The sequence below is a fragment of the Nicotiana attenuata genome, unplaced genomic scaffold, assembly GCF_001879085.1.
Source record: "Nicotiana attenuata strain UT unplaced genomic scaffold, NIATTr2, whole genome shotgun sequence".
Taxonomy (NCBI): Eukaryota; Viridiplantae; Streptophyta; class Magnoliopsida; order Solanales; family Solanaceae; genus Nicotiana; species Nicotiana attenuata.
In genome coordinates, this window is record NW_017671918.1 from 7,762 (window position 1) to 30,812 (window position 23,051).

The 23,051-nt window shown below is 37.3% G+C and overlaps 1 protein-coding gene across 1 annotated transcript; it reads right to left on the minus strand.

The window, feature by feature from the left end:
• Positions 1-1,118: 1,118 nt before the first annotated feature.
• On the minus strand, positions 1,119-22,453 carry LOC109210880 (methyltransferase-like protein 13). The gene is made up of 8 exons (XM_019374357.1): positions 22,080-22,453; positions 9,632-9,745; positions 9,476-9,544; positions 9,341-9,360; positions 9,214-9,266; positions 9,037-9,067; positions 8,866-8,947; positions 1,119-2,036 (listed from the first exon to the last, which is right to left on the minus strand). The coding sequence occupies exons 1-8, from the start codon at positions 22,267-22,269 to the stop codon at positions 1,846-1,848; spliced, it is 750 nt and encodes a 249-aa protein (XP_019229902.1). The 5' UTR covers positions 22,270-22,453; the 3' UTR covers positions 1,119-1,845.
• Between the last annotated feature and the right edge of the window lie 598 nt (positions 22,454-23,051).

Below are 23,051 nucleotides of genomic sequence, written 5' to 3' on the forward strand. Positions count from 1 at the left end.
AATGTTTATGGTTGGATTCATATTATTGGTTCAGAAAAAAAAAATTAAAATGAGTCATGATATTCTTGTGGCAATTGGAACATAAGAATGTTGATTAAGAAGGGAGGTGAGATGCATCGGAAAATCTTTTCCTATTTCATAGGAAAAAGAGTTATTAGTTTTTTATCAATGTTGTTTTACCTGCAATATACTGTTTATTATATATTTTTACAAAATAAAATCAAAATAAGTTAAAAAAATTATATGTATCTAATCAAACATTAGTTGTTCACTTCTGAGTTCAAATTTTAGCCAATCATCTTTAAAAACCAATCGAGAATCAAATAAAAATTAGAAATATCGTCTATAAAAAAGTATTAGATCAAATACACTTCATTACATGTTTGTAACAAACAAAATCAAAGTAATAAAAACTCAAATACATCTAATTAAATTTTGATTATTCATTTTTGTAGGTCCATATGTTGTCTAATTACTTTTACTTTTGATAAAAATGTTACAATACGAGGAGCTACATTGATCATTCACAGGGCATCCATACATGTGCAACGTATCACAAACAAGTTACATAAATTGTGTACTACATCATTCGGCAGGTATACACATGTGCGAGAAACTAGAGAATATATATATATATATATATATATATATATATATATATATATATATATATATATATATATATATATATACAACGCAGCACAAACAAGTTACATAATCATGTACTACATCATTCGGCAGGTATACACGTGGGCCAAAAACTAGAATATATATACCCATTTAGCTGCCCTATAATAATACATCAAGGTAAATCTTAGCTTTGTACCCATTTTTGAAAAAAATATGCTTGATCTTTGCTGGAGAGGTAATATTTAATATTGACATTATAAAGGAATCATTTTTTAGGGTGCGACTTATTGTATATTCGATATATATCATCAAATTGCATATGATGTTGTGGTTGTATGATTGCTTCTGCATATGTCCAACAGATTTGTGAAGCGCTTGATTTTGAAAACATATTGGCATTATTTTGACAATATATGTTGGTAACTACATGTATATTCATCGAAACATCAACCACAAGCACTTGGCAATTAGTTTTGACACATCAGAAATGAAAGTAAGTCGAGAACAAATCAAAATTGTAGAGCATAACAATAATCCTCACACACATTCAACAACCAAACAATAACTAAATGCAGGTACGCGATAGCAGCATTGAAACCAAAGAGCCTTGTGAGTAGTGCAGAACCAAATCTAAGTTCTCATCTGTTCCCACACAACTCTATGAAGCCAAATTGTTTATTCTGATAATAGCTATAGGTTGTCTTTTATATAGATTGACAGCCTAACCACCTAGCACAAGTTTGATGCACGCTCGAGCCAGGTAATTCATCTCCCCCTCTCAGGTCACCTGTTTCCTACCCAGAAAATGGAAGGTAAGAAAAGTGAAGATTAACCAGAGGGTTAATTATTCGTTCGCCATCTGTCTAAGCTTTAGTGTGCAGAGTTACCAAATACATGTCCTGGAGGCAAGTACCCGCTGGAATAGTCCAGGTGCACTCAAACTGGCCCCGAGACCATCGTTATAAACAAAACACTGAATTAACGAATGGAAAAGAAAAAGAGAAGACAAACAAAATCCTTCCTTCCCTTCTCACACTACCAAGACAGTCTTTACTGAAGTATGAATCCAATAAAAAGAAGACACACAAGAAGCCTAGATAACAAGAGTACATGCTTCAGTAAGCATACTTGGTTTCTGCCAACTTGGAACACCCAGAGTTGAAGAATCAATGCTTCTCAGTTCTGTCTAAAGTGATTCCTGTAGTAAATCAGCAATCAAAGATCCGCAGATTTGTCGCTCAGCTCCACTCGTTCATCAATTTTTTTACAGATGTATATAAAATGAGCATCCGGATCTTCCATCACATAATCTGCCGGAAGTAGGCCCTTCTCGGTTAGGGGAATAGGTTCCAAGTATGACTTTACATTAGAACAGGAATCACCAGGCTTTTGAATTCCTGGTCTAGCTGCAAAATGGTAGAAAATGGAAATAAGTAACAAGACTGGACTGAGATCATTAATTAAGACACTAATCACTTCCTAAAGGTTAAAAATCAAGAATTTTGGTAATGAAGCATTAAACCATATTAATTCATTCGACAGAAGAGCTTCAGATTTCACTAGGAGAACAGATAACTCAATTATGGTTTTTAAAATTTCAAAAGAAGAATTTTTCACAAATAATTTGATATTAAAACTGAACCTTCTTTTGCATATAGAATGCGAAATCAATTTTTTCTCTTGTGATCATACATAAAACACAACTTCACATGCAATTCTCTTCAACTTTAATCTTCTCTACTTTATTGGCAAGTCCAAAAAGTAACAGTTGTGTCTATCCTTGATCAGAATCCCTACATGTCTGTAAATGCTCTTCCGGTGTCCCAAAGCTTGTGTGAATGAGGCAGCTGAGGCCCCATTATTTAAGCAGAGCTAGCACAATATTGTATGGCAAAAGCTTTTTGTTTTTTTATAAAGGTTATGGCAAAAGAATCTTGAAAAAGATTAATAATCATTCTCTTTTTGCATGGAAGGATTGGGAGTATACAGTAGGAAGAATCCAGAATATTCATTCTCGATAAAAGGTTAATTATATATTGTGTTGGGTCTTATATATTGGGGTGCACATGGTTGGATCCCTTAAGAGGCTGCAACTAATAGACTTTTATTAGTTATCTCAACAGCATAATTCTCAGTAATCCAGAGTGATGCACAAGATGTTCAGATGCATAAATAGAATGCCTCTTTGAACTGTTGTCATTGCAGTAGACCCAATGTGACTGCAGCAGAAGCCCTGAAACCATGCTTTTTAGTCCTTTGAGTTTGTCTCTAGGGTATAAATTTGATGGGTCTGACTCATTCTAAGGTATTTGGAGGCAAAAACTCAAGAAAACTCATTGGAGAGACTAACTAGAAGAGATCTAACCATTCCCAAAGATTTCTATCTAGTCAATGTAAAACCCAACCCTAATTTATGGTATATTTGGTTACTTCAAGGGAATTCAATAGATTCATGTCTATTACTCAAGAATGGACTTAAGTACAATGTGGACTGATATGTCAGGGTTAAAAACATGACATAGGTTCTAAAATCATTATATAGAAATAAGTGGTGAATCAAGGTTAAGCAAGCCAAGGACCTAAGGCAAGTGACGAATTTAACTACAGCTTAGTTTTCCATAAACAGCATGATTCGAGATGAATGATGAGATTTCAAAGTATTACGATCGCCTTAAGAAGGACTTAGTTGAATTGCATTGACAGGACAAGCATGTAGTGTGTTTATATACACATATGTGTGTGTGTGTTGTGTATATATATATATATAGAGAGAGAGAGAATATATATATATGCTTGAAATTATTGAGTATCGATGATAAATTTGAATTGCATTTTAAGCTATAATGAATATATGTATCTTCCTTTGATTTGAAAATATTTCTAATTGTTCATTGCAAGTTTAAAAGCATGTTTTGACTCGTGATGCATACATGTATGCATGAAACAAGTGATACTTTGTATAAGCAACAAGTATGATACGAACGATATGAGAAAGGCTTTGGCAGGACGCCAAGGGATATAGAGATGGCGCCGGCCATACATAGAAAAACATTACCTTATTGACACAGCTTTTTGGAGGGGAATTGTGACGTATACGATACCAGTACGAGAGTTTCTACCCTCACTAAAGGGGTGAGGTAGCCTATAGATAGAAGTATAGCCCCTTAGTCACAAGAGAAACTATAATACCGTTTTGAGATAGAGAGAGAAAAGAATAGTTTCAGCTAACAGTTTTTGAGACATGAGCTTAACTTATCCTTTTGACTGAAATGTATTTTCAGAAAGATATAATTGTAGTACTACGTGTCCTTATACTTAAATTTGACGGATTGCATGTTTTGGAACCAGGGGCGGATCTACATGTATAATTTTGGTGCTTAAGCACCCATTAACCTTAACTTAGAGTAGGTATAATTCCATAGGAAACTTAACGAAACAGATGTAAAAGGCCGTAAAGCACCCAGGAAACAGGAACGTCGATGGCTGTTTTGGTTAAGGAAGGGTGCTGGAAGTTTAATGCTGGTGAGCGGCGAGAGTTCGAAACTCAATGCTAGCGCAGTACTTTTTTAACCAGGCAAAGTGGCAAACTATTTTCTTTTCTATTCAGGGCTACTTTCTTTCTTCTTTTTTTAAAAAAAAATATTTCCCTCAATTAGGTCTTCATTTTTAACCAAGCACACTTTCTTTACCCAATACTACTTTTTTTTTGTACTTTCTTTTTTAGCTGACCTTTGTTTTTAGCCTTTTACTTTTAAACTTTGCCTAATTCTCTATAACAAAAAAATCTTTTTAAGGAAAGATCCCAAAGTTCGACCCCATTTAAAGATGAACAGTTACTCCAGAAAGGTAAAACCCATCAAACCTTTCTTTTTGTGGGGGGGGGGGGGGGGAAGCTAATTACATTCTCATAACAGATTCACGGTGTCCATAATATTAAAATATGAATTTACAACATAACTTTTTTCGCCGTCGTGGTCAAATAGTTGTGTACTTATATAATGTGTAGTAACTTTACCTCAGAAAAACTTAAGCACCTACGAACCCAAAATCTTAGATCCGCCACTGTTTGGAAATTGTAGCTTGTCAATAAAAATAATGGATATGGTTATCACTTGTTGAGTCAGTGGATTCATTCCTTACTTCTCATGTTTCAAATTCAGTAGCAGCTGACTAGTAACTGTAGTAAGCCCCAAATATTTACTTTGTGGAAGCTGTAAGTCCATTCCTTCCCTTCAGTTGTTTAGAACAGTTTATTCCGTTTCAGATATTCTAGAGGTGCTCTATGCAGTCCTTGACAAGATCGAGGATTGTAGTTATGTTTTGAGACTTGTAATAGCTTGCCGATGGTTTGTTATGTTTTAATTAAAGACTAACAATTGCATGTGCATGATAGACTGGTTGATGGATGTCCTGAGTTTAGCTAAAGATGAGTTTGTTTGCTTGGAGGGAACTAAACCCACTAAGTACCTTTCACGGCCTCCAGTTTTGTTTGTGACATTTATCTACCCAATACAAGCCAGATTTGTGACTTACAGGTCCTTTCTGAACTATTACAACCCACTTAAATCAATCTTTTGCAGCTCAACACACTTTACTACATATTCTACATGTTAATGTGCTTGAATTCCATCTACAAGAGGGGATTCTATAAGGAAAAGAATTAATCTCCCTTTTTCTTTCTTGAATGATATCAGCTGAGAAGATTTATAGCTATGAAGAATGAGGGTGACCAGAAGAACTAAATGGAGATTCACCCACGCCCAAGGCAATATGCAAATATCAAACACCAGCGTTTGGATGTGAATTACTGGCCTACATGCAATTTTAACTCCCTTAAAATTGTGCAAGTTTTTTTGTAGTCTGTATAGTTCCAGCCTTGCTAACAGAGTAACTGAACATAATAGGGAATATTAGACTTCAAGCATTCCTCCCCTATCCATAAGTCTGTCCAGAACTTGATTCTCTGTCCACTTCCAGCTTCTAGTTTAGTATATTGTTAAAATTCTTCCCATAAATTACTGATACTCTTCTTCCATATGCCCCCTGTTGCATTCAAATACAAAGAGCGAGATCTCCACCCTCCATTATTACCATAAATAGCATTGATCAACTTCTTGCAAACTGCATCACCTTTTAACATATATCTCCACAGGCAGTTGAAGAGTACACTCTTATTATGTTCAGTTACTCTTTTAACAAGGCTGGAACTATTGCTGATTTTTCCTCAGACTCAGGATGGCAGATTGTACTCACGAGAAAATTGAAGGACTGGAAGTAGAAGACTACTGTCACTTCAGCAGTTAGAATCAGTCTCAATTGACCATAGCAAGGCGGATTCACTGATCTGGACAGTTGGTGATAATAAAAAGTTTTCAGTTAGCAGCTGTTACACTATGTTGATCAGGACGTCAAATCCTAGAGCTGTCAATTGGCCATGGAGGGATGATTTGGAAGACAAAAGCTCAAGAAAAAAGCTCCAACAAAGGTAGCATGCTTCGGTTGGATAGCAGCTTGGGAGGCATGATTGACACAAGATAACTTGCAGAGAAGGGGCTTCAAGCTATGTAAAAGATGTTATCTATGTGAAGGAGATCAGGAAATATTGAATCATCTTTTTCCCCATTGCAGAATTTCTCGACAATGCTGGGAAGTATTCTTAAATATCTGTGACACTGCCTGCTTGAAGAATGGCAATCCCAGAGCAGAGAGTACCTAAAAGGTTGAAGCAGATATGGAGAACTATTCCTCTGTGCATCTTATGGACCTTACGGCTGGAAAGGAATAAGGCTTGTTTTGAAGAACACAGGAAGCACATCTCTAGAATTAAGAATAAATGTAGTCATAATCTGTATTATTGGTGTGGTAGCTTATTAGTGAATCTGTCTCAGTTTATGAATTTTCTGGATTTGTTAGGAGGGCTGTATGGATGATTACTGTTTCTGCTATGCTCTTTCTACCTTTTTGTACCACCTTGGTATAGAATTTACCTTATCAAAAAGAAACAGGAAAACAAAAGGTATTCTTTAAACCATGTCATAGCGTCTGTATAGTAGTTTTTAGTCCAGCTCACACCTTTTAGAGGTACGACGTGATCTTTTGATTTTTATTTTTGTAGTCGAAGTGTAGCTGTTCACATTTTTTAGGGGTAGGACATGATTTTTTATTTTTATTTTTATAGATAAGGGATATAAGACATGATTTTATCTTAAGGGCAGACCTAGAACTTTTCTTAGGGGGTATGGTTGCTATTACACGCCTTAATAACAATTTTGTGATGTTTATAACACATTATTTAAGTATGCTACACTAAATAGTAAGTAGCTAGAAGAATATTGTACAATTTATATGAAAGTTACCCAACCAGAAACTCAAGGGGGGTTGGGAATTAAAGATCTAGAGCAGCACACAATAAAAGCATGATGTTGAAGTGGTTGTGGAGTTACAATATGGAGGATGCTGGGTTCTGGAAAGTTGTCATCAAAGCCAAGCATGGAGAGCTGAATCACTGGTGTTCAAAAGTCTCAAGTGCTCCATACGGAGTGGGATTATGGAAAGGCATCAGCAAATTATGGAGCACTTTTGCTCAGAACATCACTTTGAAGTTGGGAATGGTACATATATCAGATTCTGGAAGGATAAATGACTTGGAAACTCTACCCTTCAAGTTGAATTCCTAGACTTGTTCACCATAGCCCAAGATCCTTGCTGTTATTGCTACATACAGGGAAGGGGTCAATTGGGACTTAAAGTTCAAAAGGGACATGCATGATTGGGAAATAAACGAGCTGCTGGACCTCTATGCAAGACTACAACAAAGCAATGTTAACCCCCAGGCTGTGGACGCACTTAAATGGGGGAATCACGGTGGAGGCATCTACACAGTCAAGGTGGGATATCAACAGATGTGTTCTAGTAATCCCATGATAGACAACTGGCCCTGGAAACTTATTTGGAGAACCAAGCTGCCACCAAAGGTTATCTGTTACACCTGGACAGCATTATATGAGGCATGCCTCACACAAGATAACCTGATGAAAAGGAACTTCCAGTTACCTAACAGATGCTACATGTGTCAAAAGGAAGCTGAAAGTACCTGCCACTTGCTCCTACACTGTGAGGTGGCTTCAGACATATCGTACATGTTTTTTTGCCTTTTTGGTCTCAAATGGGTCACCCCTTACACAGTCAAGGATGCTTATAAGAGCTGGAGTTTATGGAGAGTTGATAAAGCCATCAGGAAAATCTGGTCAATGGTCCCTGCTTGTATTTTCTTGTGCATTTGGACAGGGAGAAACAAGAGATGTTTTGATGGAAACTCAACTCCTATAGATTGTTTAAAGGCTCTGTGTATTGCCAACTTGTTTTGCTGGTCTAAATTGTACCCTATCAACAATATTGATCATCTTTTGGGTTTCATTAGTTCTTTAGCTCTGGCTTAGCCAATTATGTATTGGAGCCGGAATATTTTTTGTAAGCTCAAATGCCAAATCATGTACTTCTTGCATCTTCTTGATGCCATCTAGAAATCACTTACTTTATCAAAAAATTATACTTATAAAAAAAATTGGTTGTTTTTTTTAAGGTCAGATTTTATTGATAAAGTACCAAGGTAGTACAGAACAGTACAGCACTCAATAACATAACATATACACTAAAAAATTGTATTTTAAAAGCTATTCAAAAGCTACTTCATCAAAAAAAAAAAAAAAAAAAAAGAGTTAAAATAAAAGGCAAATTTGTTCTTTTCAAGTAATTTAACCAAAAAGCATTCTTTACTCCCTCATTTCTTTTCTCAAATGTAGATTTCATTATTTTTAAATCTCACATATATTTACAATAACTTTTAATTTGCAGTATTAGACTTTCCAAACCTCAACCCACCCCCACCCCGACCCTCCACCACAAACAAAGAGAAAGAAATTAAACTATTTAGCTTAAATTTAAGCTAAACTATTTGGATCTTTCCAAATCCCACCCCCACCTTATACATGCCTATGTTCAAGTTTAAAATTTTAAAACTAGCATGCATGTATAAATTCACAAATAAAACTTTCTATTGACTTTAACATAGCCTAAAGATGAATTTCAGAAATCTCTTGCAAAGGATGCCACAAGTAAACCAAATATTTTTTTTTTTTTTTTGATGAAGTAAGTAAACCAAATAGTTTTATTTACTCAAGGATATTTCAATGATCAAATAGTAGCATAGTTTGGATGATTTGCAACGAAACTTACGTATAATGTATAACTCAATTTTCCAGTTAAATACTGGTCGACTCAAATGAGGCATCCTTGCTGTAGGATCACCATATGTTATCTGCAAAAGGCAGGTAACCAACAATTATTTGGTGTTTCAAAATTTACCATAAAAGTTACAACTAGGAATCCATTTAGGCCTCTAGTTACCAACATATAAACACCTCCATTTTTGAGAAGCCTACACATGAAAAGACAACAAAAGTAAGTTCTTACTCATCAAAAGAACTATAATCCTTAGGTATTTTGAGGCATCAGAGGAGGAAAGGAAGTGAACACAATGAATAACTACAAAGAAATACAATAAAACACCATAAACTTTCCAACCTGCTCACTTCTCCAAGCATTTGTCCAGCACACAATGGAGCATTGGCACCACACTGAAAAAGTGTAGAATCAGTTACCACATCTAACAAATTTGAAGAGGTCTGAGAAAGAGTAAGATGGAACTAACCATTAATGAGTCGAGGGTTCCTGTTACAGTAATGACCAAATGATCGCACAAAAGATCAGAAAGCAGAGAAGAAAAGATAGTCAGCGACTAGAAAATAGTTAACAAATGGCACATGAAAAAGGGAGATATAATTACCCTTATCAATGACAGCGTCAAATGATTCATCAGGAAAGAAGCTCATATCTCTGACATCCATTTGCATGTCTGTTCAGTTTCATAAGGAAAACTTTATACACCAGAATTCTAAATTGGTTTCTAAATCAGAATTGAGAGGTTCTTCAGCTAATATACATTTCAACTGCGGAACGTGCTCATACTTCCTTCTCATCATGTCAATAGCCACTGTTGATATATCGACATTCACTATTTCTTCATAACCATCCTTAACCATGTCCTCCGACATCACTGAACAAAAAAAGATCTTTTGATCTCAGTAAATGCATTAAATTCTTAATATTGAACAGCATATGCACAATACCAAAAAGCATGATTGTCATTGTTCAAACATGACTATTATAACATTTTACACTTTATAAAACACTTAGGCATCCAATAGAGAGCTTTGGCTCGGAGTAAATTGAAATAAATTCCTTCGAGCATTACATATTCTAGGTAGAAAACATAGCAAAACAATAAAATAAAAAAATGAAATCTTTAAGCTCGAATAAGCTAGAAAAAAGCATGATCCTCCATTTTCATTAACGCTCCTTCTGTATTGGAGGTGAAAAAGAACTACAAGTGGAATATTAGACTGCTGACATGGCATAACGCGTGGAAAACTAATATAGCGACACGTGGAAATCTTATTTGATAGAAAAAGAAAAAGCAGGGGAAGAAATACCCACGAGACGGTACCGGGCCTAACAGCTGGCAAGGAATGAATAAATTGTAAAAAGAAGGAAAGATACATGGACCAGAAGGAAATAAGGAAGCGGAATCGAAACAGATATAAGGCATTTATAGCAATAAATGTGTCAGTTATGAGAATCCAAAATAATGGGTAATCAATATCATTAATGCCCATAGTTAGCCCAAATTATGGGGGAAACTGTTACTATTGTATATTCCTATACAAGGGCACAGAATTCTATTTGTAAGGACACATTTGAGACAATATTGAAATATACACTTTACTTTTCTGCTTTCTCGATATTCTCTATCTTGACTTTGCAATCAATTATTTCTTTAGTTATTCTTGTTATTTTCCTTTGATACCGTTGAGAAAGTGAAGCAAAACTTGGTTATCAGAAACCCGTTTTCTTCTAAAATTAGACTTTGACCGAAAGATATATTTTCGGTTAAACAAATTGGTTCTGTTGCCGGGACTCTAATAATCTTTTCAATTTCCAAATTCACTTTTCTGTCAAACAATCATGCCAACTGCCAACAACAACAACCAACAACAACAACCAACAGGAGGGAGGAACTCCAATCCCTTCACCTCAAAATTCTCCTTGACAGTCCCAGGAGGGGACACCTTAAAGATCAATATCACACACGAATGATCAACAAGGGGACGAGCAAACTGCCGAGGACGCATTAAAACAACTAATTGCGGAACACGTCAACAATGCTCTTCAACCTTTTGTCAGTGGATTGCCAACTGCGCCACCAACTCCTCCTCCAAACAATAGCGCAACTATAGAAAACCCACGCTTGGGACTTGCTAATTCAGGAAGCGGAGGAACTGCAAGAACAAACAATTTTTATCGGAAACATTCCTCTAATGAATTTCCTGGGAACTTCTATTGTCAATGGAATATATAGAATTGTGATCAATCAAATATTGCAAAGTCCACTCCTAGTGAATCTCGTGATGGAAGGTCAAGTACACCAAATAATCTCCCTCCATTCCAATTTATGTGAACCTGTTTGACTGGGCATGGAGTTTAAGAAAAAATGACGACTTTTGAAATTTGTGGTCCTAAACAAGTCAAAAAGGGGCCCAGAGTATTTGTGTGGTTATAAAAGCTTCTCATTAAGGGTAAATTGTAAGTTTAAGCTAAATTATTTCAAAATTTAGAAAGGACTCATTCTTTTTTGAACAGACCAAAAAGGAAATAGGTTCACATAAACTGGAACAGAGGTAGTACTAACTTTGTAGAAGCAGCTCAAGGAGCAGAATGATCGCATAGAACAAATACCTGGTGTGCTACCCGTGATTAAAGGAGTGGATATTGACAACTATTCACAATAGCCCTGGAAGCCAAGTGCAGCTCCCTTGCCAATTCCAAAGAAGTTTAAAATGCCCGATATTCCAAAGTATGATGGAACAACCGACCCACGAGATCATGTAACTGCGTTTACAACTGGCGTGAAAGGCAACGATTTAACCAAGCAAGAAATTGAGTCAGTGCTGGTCAAAAAATTTGGCGAAACACTTACGAAAGGAGCACTAACATGGTATTCTCTTTTACCAGAAAATTCTATTGATTTTTTTACTCAGCTTGCAGATTCATTTATAAAAGCACATTCGGAAGCTCAAAAAGTTGAGAAGAGGATGGAAGACAGTTTCAAAATAAAACAAGGAGATACGGAGCTACTCAGGGAATTTGTGGATAGATTTCACGTGAAAGAATGATGTTACCGCGGGTACCTGATAATTGGGCGGCCATGGCGTTTGCAAGTAACTTAAATGAAAAAAGCTTAGAAGCCACGAGGAGACTCAAGGAAAGCTTAATTCTCGCTACAACTTGGAATGATGTTTACAACAGGTACAGTACGAAGCTGCGGATAGAAGAAGACACTATCACTCGGTCGCGGGGTGATGAAAGAACAAGTTCGAGGCGACCAGAAACCGAAAAAATGTCCGGTAAGAACAGGTATGAACCTTACATGGACCAGCAGGACGGGATTCACGTTCTAAACAAGAAAATCCAAGGTATGGTTCTAGATTGAGGGATAGAGATGCGGGTTCATCATCCAAGTTCGGGAAAGAGCGAGATGCGCGGGACAACAATGTTAATACAAAGGCAAAGATTGGTGATTACAGTTTCAATATTAGCACTTCTGAGTTGGTAGCTATTTTAAGAAGTATGGGAGATAAGGTGCGGTGGCCAAAAGCAACGAGATCGAACCCTAGCAGAAGAAATCCAGATTTTTGGTGCGAGTTCCATAACGACCACGGTCATAAAACAACATACTGCAGATTGCTACAAGGTGAAATAGAGCATTTGTTAAAACACGGTTATTTAACTGACTTGTTCAGTGAGAAGGGTAAGCAAACGTATATGAAGAATAGACAAGAGTCTCCAAAACCTCCATCACCAAAAAGGACAGTTAATGTGATAAGCGGAGGTGAGGAGGTCAACGGTGTGACATACACGGCTGCAAAAAAGACATCAAAAATCACGGTTACCCACGGAAAGCGAGTTCGCCAAGTTTTGGAAGAAGACAGTATAACGTTTGACGATGCAGATGCAGATGGCGTGATGATCCCTCACAACGATGCACTGGTAATATCTTTACTTGTACATGACACTAATGTGAAACGAGTTTTGATCGATCCAGGTAGCTCCGTAAATATCATTCTTCTGAGGGTGGTAAACGAGATGCAAGCTGATGACAAAATGGTGCCCAAAGCACGTACCTTATCTGGATTCGACAATTCAAGCGTTGTTACAAAAGGGAAAATAGTGCTTACCACATTTGCAGAAGGAGTTGTCAAAGATACGAAATTCCAAGTGATAGGTACGGGCATGGCATATAATATGATTCTTGGCAGGCCTTGGATTCATGATATAGATGTTGTTCCATCTACTTTACATCAAGTTATTAAGTTCCCTTCACAATGGGGGATTAGACAATCCGTGAAAATTAGCAGTCTTCTAGAAGTATCAATTCAGTGGCGGATTCGAGCATAGCGAACGATGATGCAGGTAAAAAATAGCAACTACAGAATTCAGTTGAGGACTTAGCAGCACAAACCTCAACTGAAGGTGGACAAACGGACGTAGATTCAAGGCCTGGTGTCACTCAAGAGCCAGAAGAGAATGAAAACATCAAAACAACAATAGAAGAACTCGAGGCTATCACACTTTCCGAGCAGTGGTCAGATAGAAAAGTTTATATTAGAATGAAGCTAAGCCCAGAAATGAAAGGTAAACTTGTCAAATTTTTACAAGCTAACGCAGATTGCTTTGCTTGGTCGCATTCAGATATGACAGGTATACCACCGGAGGTGATGACCCACAAGCTAAATGAAGATCCATCATATTCACCTGTCAAACTGAAGAAAAGGAAGCAAGGATCTTTCAAAAATCAGGTGACTCAGGATGAGGTACAAAAACTTTTAAAAATTGGGTCCATGCGAGAGGTAAAATATCTTAACTGGCTTGCTAATACTGTAGTAGTACCAAAAAAGAATGGGAAATGGCGAGTTTGTGTAGATTATACTGACTTAAATAAAGCTTGTCCTAAAGACTTATTTCCTTAACCACATATAGATCAACTAATTGATTCTACCGCAGGACATGAGTTGTTGAGTTTTTTAGATACCTATTCAGGATACAATCAGATAAAGATGAATACTTTAGATGAGGAAAAAACTTCCTTTATCACAGACAGGGGAACTTACTATTATAAAGTCATGCCTTCGGACTAAAGAATGCTGGAGCCACACACCAAAGATTGGTAACAAAAATGTTTCAAGAACACCTGGAAAAAACTATGGAAGTCTACATCGATGACATGCTAGTCAAGTCGGCACAGGCAGGGGATCATATCCAACATTTGTCAGATACTTTTCAGATTCTCCGCAAGTTCAATATGAAAGTTAAATCCCGAAAAATGTGCCTTTGGCGTGGCTTCAGGTAAGTTTTTAGGTTTCCTTGTTTCTAACCGGGGTATTGAAGCTGCCCAGATTAAAGCCATTGAAGAATTACCAGACATACTCACGAGCAAAAAGGAGGTGCAGAGGCTGACAGGTAGGATAGAAGCTTTGGGAAGATTTATTTCTAAATCTTCGGAGACAAGTTTTAAGTTCTTTTCAATGTTGAAAAAGCAAAACCAATTTGAGTGGACTGATGAATGTCAACAAGCACTCAAAAATCTAAAAAGCATACTTGTCAAACCCACCATTGCTAAACCAAAGGATGGAGAAAGGCTACCCATCTATCTCGCTGTATCAGAAATGGCGGTAAGTGCAGTATTAGTACGTGAAGACAAAGGTAAACAATCTCCAACCTATTATGTTAGCAAATCTTTATTGGATGTTGAAACTCGATATCCTCACTTAGAAAAACTTGCTTTAGCACTAATTATGGCATCTAGAAAGTTTGAGGCCTTAATTTTAATGTCACCCTATCTCTGTAGTGACCGCTTACCCCCTAAGGAATATATTGCATAAGCAAGAACTATATAGCCAAACGGGCTATAGAACTCAGTGAATATGATATCGCGTACCAACCTAGAATTACGATAAAATCACAGGTCTTAGCAGATTTTGTGGCAGACTTCAGCCCAGGGATAGTTCCTGAAGCAAAAAAGGAACTGCAGGTATTCACCGGATCTAATCCGGGTACTTGGACCCTATTTACTGATGACTCCTCGAATGTTAAAGGAGCGAGTTTAGGCATTGTTCTAATCCCACATTCAGGAGAAACCATAAGGCCGGCAATAAAGTGCCATCTTATACTAACAATGAAGCAGAATACGAAGTTGTAATTGCAGGTCTGGAATTGGCACGAGAACTCAGAATAGAGCAGATTATAATCAAAAGTGACTCGCAGTTTGTGGTTAATCAAATGCAGTGGACTTATATAGCTAGAGAGGCGAGGATGTAGCAATATTTGGAAAAAGCACGAGAATTAATCATACAATTCCAATTATGAAAAATCGTGCAAATACCCAGTGGGGAAAATGCGGAAGCAGACGCGTTGGCTAATCTCGCGTCTGTTGCAGAAGTAACAAATGAAGAAAATACTACCGTACATTTGTTTCATTCGGCACTCAATCAGGATAAAAATGAGGTAAATTTCAATAATTTAACTTGGGACTGGAGAAACGAGTTCATTAATTTCCTGCAGTACGGGATTTTACCTGAAGACAAGAAAAAGGCTCAATCACTTCGACGAAAAGCTGCCCGTTGTTGTTTGGTTCGTGGCAACCTGTATCGAAAGAAGTTCGGAGGGCCTTTAGCAAGATGTCTCGAACCTTCTCAAACAGAATATGTGGTGAGAGAAGTACATTGAGGGACACTGTGAAAATCATACAGGAAGAAGATCCTTGGTAAAAACTCTAATTAGAGCAGGATATTATTGGCCAAAAATGGAAGAAGATGCGGAAAGTTTTGTGGCCAAGTGTGACAAATGCCAACGATATGGCAACAACATGCATCGCCCAGCAGAGCTATTACATCCAGTTATTTCACCATAGCCTTTTATGAAATGGGGGATAGATATCGTGGGTCCGCTACCACAAGCCAAAGGAAAGGTACGATTTTTATTAGCATTAACAGATTATTTACCAAGTAGGTAGAAGCAGGTGCCTTCAAACAGGTGCGGAAGAAAGAAGTCAGGGACTTTATTTGGCAAAACATCATATGCCGGTTCGGAGTTCCAAAAGAAATCGTATGTGATAATGGCCCGCAATTCATAGGTGCGAGAATCACAGAATTCTTTCACAGTTGGCAGATTAAAAGGATAACTTCAACACCTTATCATCCTGTGGCTAATGGACAAGCCGAATCGACAAACAAAGTTGCCATTAATAACTTGAAGAGAAGATTAGAGGAGTCAAAAGGTAAGTGGCCAGAAGTGTTACCAGAAGTCCTATTGGCTTATCGAACGATAGCAAAAACAGGTACGGGAAAGACTCCATTCTAACTTGTGTATGGTGCTGAAGCCTTAATTCCAGTTGAAATAGGTGAACCAAGTACAAGATATACCCAAGCAACCGAAGAATCAAATGAGGAAGAGATGCGAATAAATTTAGATTTGCTTAAAGAAAGGAGAGAAGCAGCTCTAATAAGGATGGCAGCGCAGAAACAAGTTATTAAGCGATACTACAATCGGAAAGCTCATCTTAGATACTAAAAGATTGGGGACTTCGTCCTCAAAAAGATTTTTCAATCGACAAAAGCGGTCAATGCAGGAAAGTTGAGTCGAAATTGGGAAGGACCCTACAGGATTAGAGGCGTTGCTGTAAAGGGTGCGTATGAGTTAGAAACAATGGAAGGCAAAGTACTCCCATCAAATTGGAATGTTGTTCATTTAAAAAAGTATTACTTCTAAGCAAAGAAGAACCCTCGGTCAGGTATCATTCGAGTATGGTTTAGTTTTGTTCTTCTTTAATTATACTAACTACTTTAGATGATAGGCAAAAAGCTAACCCTTGCCAAATGATGATATTAGACCCGAAAGACACGAGGAATCCTATATTATTCCCGGTCTAGGTTACAACCTTTCTGATGGAGAAAAGGGGTTAAGCAATCATCATCTAAATATATACTTTCGAGTCTCGTCTGTATTTTCCTTTTCAGGGAATGGACCAAAGGAAGAAACGATCCAGTGCGCGAGATTTCATACTTCAAAGCTCTAACACTAGGGGACTATATATATATACATATATATATGAAGAGGCAAAAGCAAGAGGCAAAAAGGCAAAAAGACAAAAAGTATCAGGAATTCAAGAAGACAAAAAGTCAGAATTGAAGCCTGAATCAGCCTAAGAGCCAAAAATTAAGCCTTCCAAAATCTTTGAAGAAACTCGGAAAAGAGACGCAAATGGATCCAAGATGAACTCCAAGTTCTTATGAGTTTTTAGTCACGGGACTATAAACCCAAAGTTTTTGAACCTTTTATAACTGAAACAGTTGTGAAAGAGTTGTAAATGTTGTATTACATAAACACAGAATGATGTACAAAGTTTGAAAGTTCAAAGAATAAAACTTCCTCAAATTATTTTTTTTTATACTTCTTTCATATATTCACACCAATATGAAGATGAGACGTCATCTTCATCAGTGTCGCTTATAAAAGAGCCCTCTTTTATTATAGTTTCGTGTCCGTCAAAATCACGGAATAATAAAGCATTTTTAATGCAAAATTAAATGTCAAAGGGTGAAACAAAAACTCAAACATCACAATAGGCAAAAAAGAAAGCCGAAATTTATATATTAGAAGGCATATGTTTGTCTTCAAACCCCAAAACAAGACAATGGTAAACCAACCACTATTCCAAAAGATTTTTAAAAAAAAAAGAAAAAAAGAAGAAGAGAAATTTCCCATCAACAAGTTCTAAACAAAACCATCAAAAAACAAGAAAAACTAGGAGGCATCATCCACTGGAATATCAGCAACGGGAGCATCATTGGCAGAGGTAGGGAGATCAACTTGGGAAGAAGAGGCTTGAATAGCAGCTTCACCAGGAACAAGTTCATCACCCTCGGGAATTCCATCTCTGTGAAGGAAAATCTTGACTCTGCTGAGTTTTTTCGATTGCCTCTTTAACTTTAGCAATCTCGGCATTGAGATCAAAACCCTCCTGGCTAGCTTCCATTAAGGTCTCGAGGCGAGTATTCAAAAAAGCTCTACTCACTTCAAGTGACATCTTATCCTCGAGAGCCTTATAATCTCTCTCCCACTGATCGATTTCAGTCATCAACTCCTCCTTTTCTATTTTAGAAACATCAAAAGCTACCTTCAAAGGAGTAAGGGTACTTTCCAAGAACTTAACCTTATCGGCAGAGGCACGGAGGTCTTCTTGAGTTTGAGTTAAAGTTTGAACCAACTCTCCTGAATAAGCCTCTTTCTGGTTAAGGAGTTCCCTCAAACTCCATATCTCCTTCGGTTGCCTTTGAAAGCTGCTCAGCAAAAGAAGATTCAAGGATATCCTTGTCTTTACCAACTTGGCTTGAAGAAGCTTTTTCAATTGCTAATTCAGCAGCAATCACATGCATTTGTTGCTCTAAGGCATCCTTCTCCTCTGCCAACACCTCTTTCTCCGGTTGAAGACCTTCAAACTCTCCGGTTGAAGACCTTCAAACTGCTCTTTCCAATTGTCAGCTACGGTACGATAATCAGCAATTTGTTAGTCAGCATGAACGATTCTTTTATGAGTTCCGTGCCTATCAAGTTGATCTATGAAGGAAGAAAAGAGGTTATTAGAAGAATAAAAAGGGAAAAAAGAAATAGTAAAATCAAAACTCGAACCTTCAAAGATGAATGAACAATATCATTCATCCAAGTTAAAGAACCGTGACTCTCTAACTTTGCCTTCTCCATGGGGCCTAGTAAATGCTTCAACCACACGTCGGCTTGGCCCGACCTCTTCAATAAGTTCCCACCTTCAGGAACTTCAACAACAATTTTCTTCATCGCCTTCTTACTACTAGAAGGATCAACTTTCATGTGGGAAGTGGTAGCAGTTGAAATAACAGATGAAGTGAAAACAGCCACGGGGGAGCATCAGCAGCAACTTCAGGTAAGCGGACTTGAGGATAATCGTGAACTGACGGTGGAAAAAAGGTAAGGGGCAACTCCTCAAAAACGGGCTATCAGCAGCAACTTTAGGTAAGGGGACTTGAGGATAATCGTGAACTGACGGTGGAAAAAAGGTAAGGGGCAACTCCTCAAAAACGGGCTCAAAGGCATCTTCACTTTCGAAGCCATGGACAAACAAGCTGTTCAGTAAAAGCAGATGAGGGATCATTCACTTCTTCATCGGAAATCAGTAATGGAGCATTTTCTGGTTCATCTAAAGGCCTGGGAGTAACCGAGCTTGAAGGAGGGGTAGTTTCATCGTCGGAAATAACACACATCCTAACTCGAGGTCTACGAACTAAAGAACCTTCTTCTGGTTCTTCTTCTCCCTCAGAGCCACGGGCTCCATCAACCTTCCTCTTTGAGGAAGAGCTCAGAATTCTTTCTGAGCAAGACTCACCGTAAGTCAGATGAAACAGAAGCGGGACTGACACCACGAATAGGAAATCCTAACAAAAGGAAAGATTCATGGTAAGAAACTTTTAAGTTGGCAAAAGAGAAAAAAAAAGACTAAACGGGAAAAAGTACCATATATCTTAACTTTCCACACAAATCTCAGTGAGAGATACTTCCAAGATATTCTCTCCATAGGGGCAACAGATAGCAACTTTCCTAACCAAGAACGAAAGTTAGAGATCTCCTCAAAATCTTCCATAGTTGATGAACATGAGAATAATTTTTTAGGAAGGAAAAAGATATGCAACTACTTACGTGCAAAATTCCATTTTTCTAGAAAAGGCATGTTTTCTTCACCCACCAAGGCACTAGTGGGAGCAGCAACGAAGCGAGCATACCAGCCTCGATCTCTATCATCCTTAGGGCTAACTAATACTCTCTTACTTTTGGCCATAAGGGAGAAAACTCCTTTATGAAATAGCTTAGAGGAATAAAGATGGAGTAGATGACGAAAAGTAAAAGGCATAGAAGCCAAGTTTGACAAATAACGGAGGCATGCAACAGCTCTCCAAACAATAGGACCAATCTGTCCTAAATACACATTGAAGTAATGACAGAACTCAATGATTACCGGGTCAATAGGAGGTTTAAAGCCTAGGGTAAAAGGATATGTATAAACGAAGGAATAGCCAGTTTGCTATGAAGTTATTCTTTGGTTGGTACCAGGAACCGAAATTGCGAAGTCAGGTTTCCAATTACATTCTCTTTGAACCAGAGCGAGAAGACCAGTGGTATTCAGAGTTGGGTAACGATCAACACGATCAAGGGAAGCAGCCATGGAAGAAACTTGAGTCTTCATGGTTTCACTATCAGTCATAAAGGATAGCTCTTGAGGAACAATTTCATCAACAGTGGGTTCACGTAGAGCTTCAGTTGAATCTTTATCTTTAGAAGAAAATCTAGGGGTTGCAGAAGCCCTAGGTCCAGAAGAAGACGGATTGGCAGCATTACTTTGAGAGGGGAACCAGGGTTAGAAATAGAACCGAGGCTACGCAATCTACCACCTCTTCTACTTCTAGTAGGTACATTGGAGGAAGCAAATTCATCGACAATGACGACTTTGCGAGGATCGGGGGAAGACATGATTAACCAAAGAAACACAAGGAAAAGATGCAGAAAGAAGTAAGACAAGAAGAAGAAGGAAAGGCTTTAGAAAATCGGAAAAAAAGGGTGACGTATTTATAAAAAGACACGACTATTGAGGTCATTAGGAAGCATCATAATGCAACCGTCACTTTGTGACTACGGTTGCAGGAAAACCCTAAAAGACGCTGAAGAACTGAAGGACCAGTTGATAAAGCCACGTGGCATGATCATTAAATGGATGGACGTCACATAGGTTCAGAAAAGGGTATGATTATATTCGAAAAAACGGCGGCAGAGAATTCCCGCCATAAAAAACTTTCCACTTCCCCGAATATTCAGTAGAGAATATTCAAGAAAGTGGGGGACTATCTGTATTGGTGGTGAAAAAGAACTATATGTGGAATATTAGACTGCTGACATGGCATAACGCGTGGAACAATAATACAGCGACACGTGGCAATCTTATTTGATAGAAAAAGAAAAGGCACGGGAAAAAATATCCACGAGACGGTACCGGGCCAAACAGCTGGCAAGGAATGAATAAATAGTAAAAAGAAGGAAAGATACATGGACCAGAAGGAAATAAGGAAGGGGAATCGGAAAAAATACAAGGCATTTATAGCAATAAATGCGTCAATTATGAGAATCTAAAATAATGGGTAATCAATATCATTAATGCCCATAATTAGCCCAAATTATGGGGGGAACCGTTACTATTGTATATTCATATATATAAGGGCACAGAATTCTATTTGTAAGGACACATTTGAGATAATATTGAAATATACACATTACTTTTCTGCTTTCTCGAAATTCTCTATCTTGACTTTGCAATCAATTATTTCTTAAGTTATTCTTGTTATTTTCCTTTGATACCGTTGAGAAAGTGAAGCAAAACTTGGTTATTAGTAACCCGTTTTCTTCTAAAATTAGACTTTGACCAAAAGATATATTTTTGGTTAAACAACTTCCGATCCAAAATTAAAAACTAAAATTAACAACCCTCTTCAAGAATTTGTTGAAGCATCAGAAGACCAAACATAAACAAAATTAACCAGGTATAACCCTGAGCAAAAGATGCAAAATTCTAATTCTTAATTAAACACGAGAATCTCAAAAGCAGGGGCCAAGTAATATACATTTCTTCAAGAATTCCTACAAGCATCACATACCAGGTAGAGATCAAAGCAAACCAAGGGATGAAGTGAGAAAATGTAAATCCTAAGCTCGCAGTTAACGAGGAAATATCGACATGGGGATCAAATTGAGATGAAGTTCTTCAAAAACCACATAACAAGGTAAGAAACAAAGCTAGAAATAAAAAATTACAACAAAATAATAAAAAAGCAAATCCAAAGCCTAAGCTCAAAATAGAGAATCCCAAAAAGAGAGCCAGTTGAGATAAATTTCTTCAAGAATCACATATCTGGCTAAGAAACAAAGCAAGTTAATCAAAAAATTCAAGCCAGTTCTAAGCTCACGTCAAGAAGGAAAAATCTTTATATCGGGGTCAAATTGAAATAATGATCAAAACAAAAAACCTGCAAAGCTTGAGCTGAAACCAGAGAACCCCAAAAAGGGGGAACGAAATAGAGATAATTTTTCTTCAAGAATCACATACCCGGGTACAAATCAAAGCAATTCAAATAATAAAACATTAAAACAAGAACACAAATGAAAAAAATGCAAAGTTTAAGCTCAAATATAAGTATTACCAGCATTGCCACAGCCAACCATGAGGATCCTAGAGGATGCAGGAACATAATTTCGAACAAAAGGGCGGAGAGCAGAGTAACGCTGATACCAATCAAAGGAACCACACCCTGCTTCTTGTAAATACCGTGCATCCCAATAAAGGGCGTCCCCGTAATTGTATGTATTGCAAGCTGACACGTCTCTCAACATTATTTAGCTGGTTTTCCGGGGAACAAGATAGATGGTTAACGGCGGCGACCGCCCAGGACGGTGGTTATTGGCCCTTTGTAGGTTGGGGGAAGGAGGAGTAATGGAGTGTCACAATGTGTGGAGCTGAGAGTGACCGAGTCTGAGGGACAACAAGTGAAGTTTACGCGTGGTGGTAGTTGACTTCGCCAACCTTCTAACTAAACTGAATTTGTTGATTTTTCTTTTTTAAGATTATACTACTTCTACTACTACTAGTTAGAGAGTTACAGCTTGTTTGGATGGTTGTTACCCATTGTATATACCGTATCGTATTATTACTTTAAATACGATATTTGTTTTGATATTCGTCGTTACATAACAACGAAATGTGTTACTTTACCTTATTTTTTTCTCTCAATCTCACCCTTTATTACTATTAAATAATTTTATTTTATCATTTATCCTAAATTTTATATATAGTAATTTTACTTCGTATCATAATTTTTCTTTATAATATTACAAGTTTATTCTTTATATTGTTGGTGCATGTTATCATGAAACGATTGCAAACGACACATTCTATCCAAACATTGTATTTATTAAATGATAAAGTATAATACAATACGATACAATACATTATGAAACGATGCGCGACAACCATCCAAACAAGCTGTTAAAGTCATTCACCAAATTTCTTGAAAAAAATAAATGACTTTGAGTATTAACATAATAATAAGAGGTTTTGAATTACTGTCTCGAGAGAGGTTAGAATAAAAAAAAAATAATAGGAATGAGGAAATTTA

What these genes read in the sequence shown, in the direction of transcription:
- LOC109210880 (XM_019374357.1), bottom strand. Translation starts at nt 22,269, where the DNA reads ATGTTGAGAGACGTGTCAGCTTGCAATACATACAATTACGGGGACGCC. An exon ending in GAACCCTCGACTCATTAATG is followed by an intron (nt 9,267 to 9,340) that starts GTTAGTTCCATC and finishes ACACTTTTTCAG; the next exon opens with TGTGGTGCCAATGCTCCATT. An exon ending in ATGCTTGGAGAAGTGAGCAG is followed by an intron (nt 9,068 to 9,213) that starts GTTGGAAAGTTT and finishes TTTCATGTGTAG; the next exon opens with GCTTCTCAAAAATGGAGGTG.